Source organism: Harpia harpyja, chromosome 14 (genome assembly GCF_026419915.1).
Source record: "Harpia harpyja isolate bHarHar1 chromosome 14, bHarHar1 primary haplotype, whole genome shotgun sequence".
In the NCBI taxonomy this organism is placed as follows: Eukaryota; Metazoa; Chordata; class Aves; order Accipitriformes; family Accipitridae; genus Harpia; species Harpia harpyja.
This window is the reverse complement of record NC_068953.1, coordinates 1,335,196-1,343,836: the sequence shown is the minus strand read 5'-3', so window position 1 is coordinate 1,343,836 and position 8,641 is coordinate 1,335,196. Positions and strand designations below refer to the sequence as shown.

The window sequence follows — 8,641 nt, the reverse complement described above, 5'->3', positions numbered from 1 at the left end:
TGGCAGAGCGCTCGGCTGGCACCGCTGCAGGGACGGACCCCCCTGCTCCCGCTCCCGCATCCCCTGAGGGAACGGGATGCAAAAGGCAGAGTTTTGTTGGTGGGTGTGATGTGAAGACTCAAGAGACTGTTATAAACAATTATATTAATTGTTAATAATTGAGGCCTGTATGTGTAATCTACTGACTGTGGTGATGTCCTTTTTTTGTGTTTTGTATCTTTGTATCCCTTGATTTATGTTCGCCTAGGCAAGTTTAAACCCTTTAGTATGTAAGAAAACCTTGAGCTTTGTTAACAGTAGGCACAAAGAGATAAGAAACCTTGAGTTCTGCTGAGCTTCGTGATTAAAACTGGCCAGGGTCAGCTAACTGGGAAGAAAGAGATAAACCACCTGGGATGACCCACACTGCGCATGCCTTAAGAGAAAGGTCAAATAGCGGACACCGTGAGGAAGACTAGCGAAGACCACCAGAGGACGTCCGAAAGACCACCAGAGGCCTTAACACGCATGCGTAACGAACATTATAATATGTTAATGACTTCTCAGAAAAAGGATGAATATGTAACGTGTTTCTCGGAAATCTAATGCATATACATGAACGCTCTGTATTTAGTCTGTACACTAAAGCCTAACGGTGTGCACGATAGGTGGAGCGATCCCCCGTGCAACCAGCGCTGCTAATAAAGAATACCTACTTAATAGTTAAAATTAACTATTGAGTCAATGTCCTTTGAATCAATCTGGCGACCCAGATGGGACTTTCTCTGCTCGGCTGCAGGACCCGCTGAGAACAGGACTCCCTAGGGTACCCCCGGGATTTTCCCGGAGGGGCTCCTCGCCTCACTCGGATCACTGCGGGAGCAGACAAGAACACCATCGGAAAGAATAAAAGGTATTCTTTAAATTATTAGTTGGGGACCGGTCATTTGGGCTGTCCATAAGTCATAAGATTTACTTATGCAGGATGGCGTATGCCAGGTAGTTGATGCTCTTGGTATACCTTTGGTTTTGGTTTAATACGTGTCTGGACATTTTTGTTGCAGTATACTCTGTATGCTGTTGTGCACTTTGCGTGCTTTTGGTTTAGTGCCCATACATGTATTTTGGTTTCTGGTTTAGCTTTGTTTCAGACCTTTTGGCTAACTGAATGTGGTAAACGACTATTGGATTGGAAACGGATTACGGAGATCATCGTGAGTTTTGAGTCAAAACTGTGATAAAATCGAGTAAAAAAAAAAAAAAAAAAAAAAAAAAAAAAAAAAAAAAAAAAAACGGTGAATTGAATGCTTGGGTGAGTGAGAGGCAGCTGCAAAGTGTGTGTGAAATTCCGATCCGCAGACTCGTATCTCCGTAGGAGGTACGACCGGAGATGAATGAAGTGTGATTGATTTACTGATGATTTGGGACGTGAACTTATACATTACTATTATAGTTATAACTTTGAGCTTGGTTATTTTATTAACCTTGTGTTGTTGTTGTTGGAAGAAGTTCCCTGTCTGGTGTATTCTATAAATGTGGGTATTTGAATGGTGTCTTCTGCATCCAGGAAATGAGTGTAAACCCGTATATATCCTAGAGTGTATGTGGTGTAAACAAAAGCTACAAATAGATTGTGGAAAGGATATTGAATGCCCTAAGTGTCGGGTCTGGGCTTCCTGGGACAAAAGAGAGAGAGTCACGTATATAGCAGGAATAATTTGTGGTTGGGAAGGTAAAAATCAGAGCAAGTAATATGGGAGGTAGACAGAGCGGTGGAATACTGAAAAAGAGCCCCTTAGGTTGTATCCTAGCACATTGGAAGGAAATTGGGGGACCCCCAGGTGGGAATGTGGATAGAAAAACTCTGATAAAATATTGTAATCAATGGTGGCCCTTATATAAATTAGATGATGATGAAAAATGGCCCTTGAATGGGACACTAAACTACAATACTCTGTTGCAATTGATGCTATTTTTGAGACGAGAGGGAAAATGGGATGAAGTAATGTATGCAGATATGTTTTTCACTTTAAGAAATCATTCAGACTGGCAGAAGAAATGTGGCATTAATTTGGCCCCACAAGACCCTCTCGTGCTAGCGATAGAAAAAGAACAAAGAAAGAGTACGGGAAAAATGAAAAGATGTTGCTCAGCATGTAGTATAGGACAAAGGTGTATAAAATTAAAGAAAAATGAAGAAAGGATGGAAGAGGACCTCGATCTCTCTCTTTCTGTATTACCTCCACCATCCTCAGAGGGAAATTCCATTGAGGATGCGGGTGCGGAGGAACCTGAGGAAAATACAAAAACAAAAGATTTAGGTTTCACACCTATAACGGCCCGTACTCGAAGTAAGATGGGCCCTATTATTCAGGCTCCTCTGAGACAAGCGGTGGGGGTTACTGGCCCCACTAGAATTAAGATACCATTTACAATGAATGATTTGGATTCATGGAGAGAAGTAGTAAAGGAATACCGAGACGACCCCGAAGGAGTTGCCAAAAGATTCGAGCTGATTGTTAAAAATCAAGACCCAGATTGGAAGGACATCGATTTAATGTTGGATGCCTTAACTGAGACTGAAAAACAATTAATAATAAAGAATGCACGAACTCAAGTGCAAATTCAAATAACTGCTGGGGTTTTACCCGGTGTGGTAGATAACCACATACCGAGAACCGACCCCAATTGGGACCCTAATGATAACCATGATTACCGATTATTGAAAAAATATCAAGAATGGATAAAAATTGGTATTGAGAATGCAGTACCGAAAGCAGTTAACTGGTCAAGCCTGTACGCAGTAAAACAAGGTCAGACTGAAACTCCCACAGAGTTTCTTGACCGGTTAAGAGCAGCAATGCGGAAATATACTACATTAGACCCTGTTTCTGAGGTAGGGAAACAGCAGCTAGTCTCTTTGTTCTTGGGACAATCCTCAGAGGATATAAGAAGGAAACTTCAGAAATTAAAAGGGACAGAGATAAGGGATTTAGAAAAGTTGATAGAAGAGGCCTGGAGAACGTATCGGAATAGAGAAGGGGAGGAGAGACGAAAAATGGGAACAGCTATTGCCGCAGCTACAGTAGCCGCGCTGGGAAGACAGGATAACTCCCTTCGTGGGAGGGGTCGGGGAACTGGAAGGAGGGGAGGCTCGCGCCAGCCCCTAAGGTCAGATCAATGTGCTTATTGTAAAGAAATAGGTCACTGGAAAGGACAATGTCCCAAGCTGAGTGGAGCACAGGCTGTTGTAGCCAATATCACCTCTGGTCAATGAGGGGGACCGGGGGAATCCACCCTAGCGGATCCACTGGTTAAAATTAAGCTAGGGAAAATAGAACAAGAGGTGGATTTTCTTGTAGATACGGGGGCGTCCTATTCAGTGTTAAATCAAAAGCTGATACCGGAGGATGAAGAGTTTGTGACTGTAATGGGAGCTACTGGCCAGCAGAAAAAGGCTTATTTTCTAAAACCGCTTAAATATAAATTAGGTAAACAAATGGGAATACATAAATTTCTGTATTTGCCCGGATCTCCGAAATCCTTGTTGGGCCGCGATTTGCTAGAACAATTGGAAGCAGAAATTGTTTTTGAAAAAGGAAAAATGAAATTGAAAATCAAGGAGGACCAGCTAATTAACATTCTAAGTTTAGCATTAATACAAACTAAACCAAAATTTGAGGTGCCTCCAGAAATCATTGATCAGGTATATCCTGGAGTCTGGGCCTCCGAGGTTCCGGGAAAAGCTAAAAATGCAGCCCCCATAGTAATTAAACTAAAACCAGGAGCAGAGCCAGTAAAAATTAAACAATACCCCCTGAAATTGGATGACAGAAAAGGAATAAAGGAAATAATTGATAGGTTCCTACAGTATAAAATATTAATTGAATGTGAATCAGAATACAATACCCCCATACTGCCAGTTAAAAAAGCAGATGGAAAAAGTTATAGGTTAGTCCAAGATCTGAGAGCTGTAAATAAGATTACTGAAGATATACATCCAGTAGTTGCAAACCCATACACTTTGTTAACAAAACTAAAAGATAACCAAGTTTGGTTTACCGTACTGGATTTGAAGGATGCCTTTTTTTGCCTGACCCTAGCCACAGAAAGCCAGAATTTGTTTGCTTTTGAATGGGAAAATCCTGAAACTGGAAGAAGAACTCAGTTAACATGGACAGTATTACCACAGGGGTTTAAAAATAGCCCCACTATTTTTGGAAATCAACTGGCAAAAGAACTTGAAACTTGGGTACCTCCGGATAATGAAGGGGTTTTGTTACAGTATGTAGATGATCTCTTAATAGCTACTGAAACCAGAGAAAGTTGTATTCAATGGACTGTGAATCTTCTTAATTTTTTGGGTTTGAGTGGATATCGAGTCTCTCAACAGAAAGCTCAATTAGTCCAGCAACACGTGACCTACTTGGGACTCGTAATCTCGGGAGGACAACGGGAACTTGGGACTGAACGAAAAGAAGCCATTTGCCAAACTCCGGAACCCCAGACGGTGAAAGAGCTGCGGACCTTCTTAGGGATGACAGGTTGGTGTCGCCTTTGGATACATAATTATGGATTATTGGTGAAGCCATTATATGAGCTGATAAAGAAAAACCAGTCAAAATTAATTTGGACTGGAGAAACACGAAATGCATTTAAACAGCTCAAACGAGAGTTAATGAGAGCTCCTGCTCTTGGACTGCCGGATGTTTCAAAACCATTTTGGCTGTTTTCTCATGAAAGACAAGGAATAGCCTTGGGAGTACTAGCACAAAGACTTGGTCCCTATAAACGGGCAGTAGCTTATTTCTCCAAACAACTGGACGAGGTGAGCAGAGGATGGCCTGGTTGCCTTCGAGCTGTCGCAGCAGTTGTTATCAATATTCAAGAAGCCCGAAAGTTTACCATGGGACAGAAAATAACAGTGCTGGTCTCTCATACAGTTTCAACGGTCTTAGAACAAAAAGGAAGCCATTGGCTCTCGCCCCAGAGATTCTTAAAGTACCAAGCAGTATTGATAGAACAAGATGATGTAGAAATTGTGGTTACTAACATTGTCAATCCAGCCTCTTTTCTTAGTGGGACTCTGAATGAACCAGTGATACATGATTGCATAGAAACAGTAGAAGCTATATATTCCAGTCGACCAGACCTCAAAGAAGAACCTCTGGAGGATGCTGAAAACTCCTGGTATACCGACGGGAGTAGTTTTATAAAGCAGGGACAACGTAAAGCAGGATACGCAATCACAACCACCCAACAGGTAATTGAATCTAAGTCTTTACCTCCTGGGACTTCAGCCCAGAAGGCGGAGATAATTGCCCTCACCCGAGCATTGGAATTGGCAAAAGGTAAAAAGATTAACATTTGGACAGATTCTAAATATGCATTTGGAGTAGTTCATGCTCACGGTGCAATTTGGAAAGAACGAGGATTGCTAACTGCTCAAGGAAAACAAATAAAACATGCAGAAGAAATCTTAAAGCTATTAGAGGCTGTAAAGCAACCAGAAAAGGTAGCGATCATGCATTGTCGAGGACATCAGAAAGGAAACACAGATCCAGAAATTGGAAATCGACTGGCAGATTATGAGGCTAGGCGGGTGGCAGAAGAAGCGAAAGCAGAAACATTATCCTTAATACCAGACGGTAAAATCCAAACTGTAAGTACAAATCAAAAACCAAATTATTCAAAAGAAGATCTAAAATTAATTGAAGATTTGGAAGGTAAACTAGAGTCAGATGGATGGGTTCGTTTAGCGGATAATCGTATAGTAATACCATCCAATTTAATATGGACAACAGTTTTAACTGAACACAATAAGACGCATTGGGGAGCAGATACTTTGTACAAGAGCTTAAATCAGAAATTAATAGGACGCAATCTGTATACAATGGTGAAACAAATATCTCAACAGTGTGAAATTTGTTTACGTAATGACCCTAATGTGGCGAATAAAGTAAAGTTAGGAATAATTGGTAAAGGGAATTATCCAGGACAACAGTGGCAAATTGATTTTTCGGAACTCCCAAGAAAAGGGGGGTACCGATACTTGTTAGTCATGGCTGACACATTTTCAGGCTGGCCAGAGGCCTTCCCCTGCCGAACAAACAAAGCAAGGGAAGTAACTAAGATATTGTTGAATGAAATCATTCCTCGTTTTGGAATTCCAGCAACAATATCTTCCGATCGAGGCCCTCATTTTTGTGCCAAAGTAGTACAACAGGTGAGCAAAACTTTGAAGATAGATTGGCAACTACATACCCCATATAGGCCTCAAGCAAGCGGACAGGTTGAAAAAATGAATCATTTAATTAAACAACAAATAGCGAAAATTGGTCAGGAGGCCAATCTAACCTGGCCCCAATCTCTCCCCCTGGCGTTACTTAGAATAAGAGTAAAACCAAAAACCAAGGAAAACCTAAGTCCCTTTGAAATATTGTATGGAAGACCATATCAGTCCCAATTTACAGGGGAGGATTTAACCCAACTAGGTACAGGACATTTGTATGACTACATGATATCCCTCCAAAAACAATTAGAAAATATAAATAAACAGATTTTGGGAACCAGGGCTAGAGGATTAGATCAACCAATTCATCCCATTAAACCAGGTGACTATGTATATGTAAAGATCTTTTCAGGACAACCCCTGGAGGAGAAATGGGATGGCCCCTATCAAGTGTTACTGACGACCTTCACTGCCATTAAGATCAAGGAACAGCCGGCTTGGATTCACTATTCGAGAGTGAAGAAAGCACCTGAGAGGCCATGGACGGTCACCTCTACAGGACCCACAGGTCTGCGATTTTCCAGATCATGATAATAACTGAGTTATTACTTGGTCCAAATGAAGCTCGGTGGAACTCGAACTCACATTTCTCCTTGACACAAAACGTTTCCCAAATTCTGAACAGAACTGATTGTTGGATATGTACTCACATGCCAGAATATGGTGGAAAAGGGATCTCGCTGATTGGCATCCCGATACCAAGTAACCACTCCTGGGCCACTCTTTGGGAAAGTACCACATGGTATACTGGCAATGACGAAGTTCAGAAATTAGAAATAACTAGTCCTAAGGCCCAGGAGCCTTATTGCACGTGTGTACAGAGGTGTAATCCACCTAAAGGACTCGGAAAACTTGACTGCGTTAATGGGACGTATGTAGGGAATCACACAGTTTGTAATAAAACTATAGATATTGGAACTTCAACTTCCGTTAATACTACAGCATGGCCAGTGCCAGAGGGAAAAGGATGGTACTGGCTATGCAATGACACTGCCCGGAAAGTTTTACCAAAGAATTGGATGAGAACATGTACTCTGGGAGCTGTAGTACCGAATATGACTATACACAGTTCTCCACCAAAAGGATGGGTGCGAACACACTTTCACAGGTTTAGACGAGAAGTTGAAAATCCTTTAGTAAGGAGACCTACTGCCTTTCACAGCTTTGTCCGATGGTTCCTTCCATGGTTGGGAGTAAGTGAGCTAGAAAAAGCCATAGTTAATATTTCAGCAGTAATAGAGAATCTTGAAAATAAAACAATTGATGTAATAAAAGCCCAACAATTGGAGATATCCAGTTTATCTCAAATTGTACAACAAAATAGAATGGCATTAGATCTATTATTGGCCTCTCAGGGTGGAGTATGCACAGTTATAAACACGAGTTGTTGCATGTATGTGGATCAAAGTGGAAGGATATCCACTGACTTAGAAGAAATTTGGAAACAGACCAAAATACTACATGAAATAGCAAAGGATGACACTTCATGGGGATTTCAGGAATTATGGGATAAATTAACCTCATGGCTACCGAACTTTAAATGGTTAAAGCAAATATTCATAACATTTATAATTCTCATAGCCTTAGGGATAATAGTATGCGTAATGCTTAAGTGTTTCATGTGGTGTAGCCAGAACACCACCGAGAGCTATGAGAATTGGAAGCGGAATAAAATTAAACATCAAGTAGAAACTGGGAAATATTTCGCTCGGTCTCTTGAAAATAACGGAATTATATGATTGCAAAAGAATTTGCAAAGGTATAAAGAAAAGGGGGGGAATGATGTGAAGACTCAAGAGACTGTTATAAACAATTATATTAATTGTTAATAATTGAGGCCTGTATGTGTAATCTACTGACTGTGGTGATGTCCTTTTTTTGTGTTTTGTATCTTTGTATCCCTTGATTTATGTTCGCCTAGGCAAGTTTAAACCCTTTAGTATGTAAGAAAACCTTGAGCTTTGTTAACAGTAGGCACAAAGAGATAAGAAACCTTGAGTTCTGCTGAGCTTCGTGATTAAAACTGGCCAGGGTCAGCTAACTGGGAAGAAAGAGATAAACCACCTGGGATGACCCACACTGCGCATGCCTTAAGAGAAAGGTCAAATAGCGGACACCGTGAGGAAGACTAGCGAAGACCACCAGAGGACGTCCGAAAGACCACCAGAGGCCTTAACACGCATGCGTAACGAACATTATAATATGTTAATGACTTCTCAGAAAAAGGATGAATATGTAACGTGTTTCTCGGAAATCTAATGCATATACATGAACGCTCTGTATTTAGTCTGTACACTAAAGCCTAACGGTGTGCACGATAGGTGGAGCGATCCCCCGTGCAACCAGCGCTGCTAATAAAGAATACCTACT

At 41.2% G+C, this 8,641-nt stretch overlaps 1 protein-coding gene across 3 annotated transcripts; it reads left to right on the top strand.

The window, feature by feature from the left end:
• Positions 1-736: 736 nt before the first annotated feature.
• LOC128151485 (uncharacterized) lies at positions 737-7,168 on the top strand. Of its 3 annotated transcripts, none has more exons than XR_008238384.1 (2): positions 737-978; positions 6,614-7,168. XR_008238384.1 is itself a non-coding variant. In XM_052808989.1 (2 exons), exons 1-2 carry the CDS (start codon positions 4,658-4,660, stop codon positions 6,800-6,802), a joined length of 774 nt encoding a protein of 257 aa, XP_052664949.1. In that variant the 5' UTR covers positions 4,593-4,657; the 3' UTR covers positions 6,803-7,168. The 3 variants fall into 3 exon arrangements, 1 of the variants encoding a protein (XP_052664949.1); XM_052808989.1 differs by lacking the exon at positions 737-978 and adding an exon at positions 4,593-5,242; XR_008238383.1 differs by lacking the exon at positions 737-978 and adding an exon at positions 5,283-5,641.
• Positions 7,169-8,641: the final 1,473 nt, after the last annotated feature.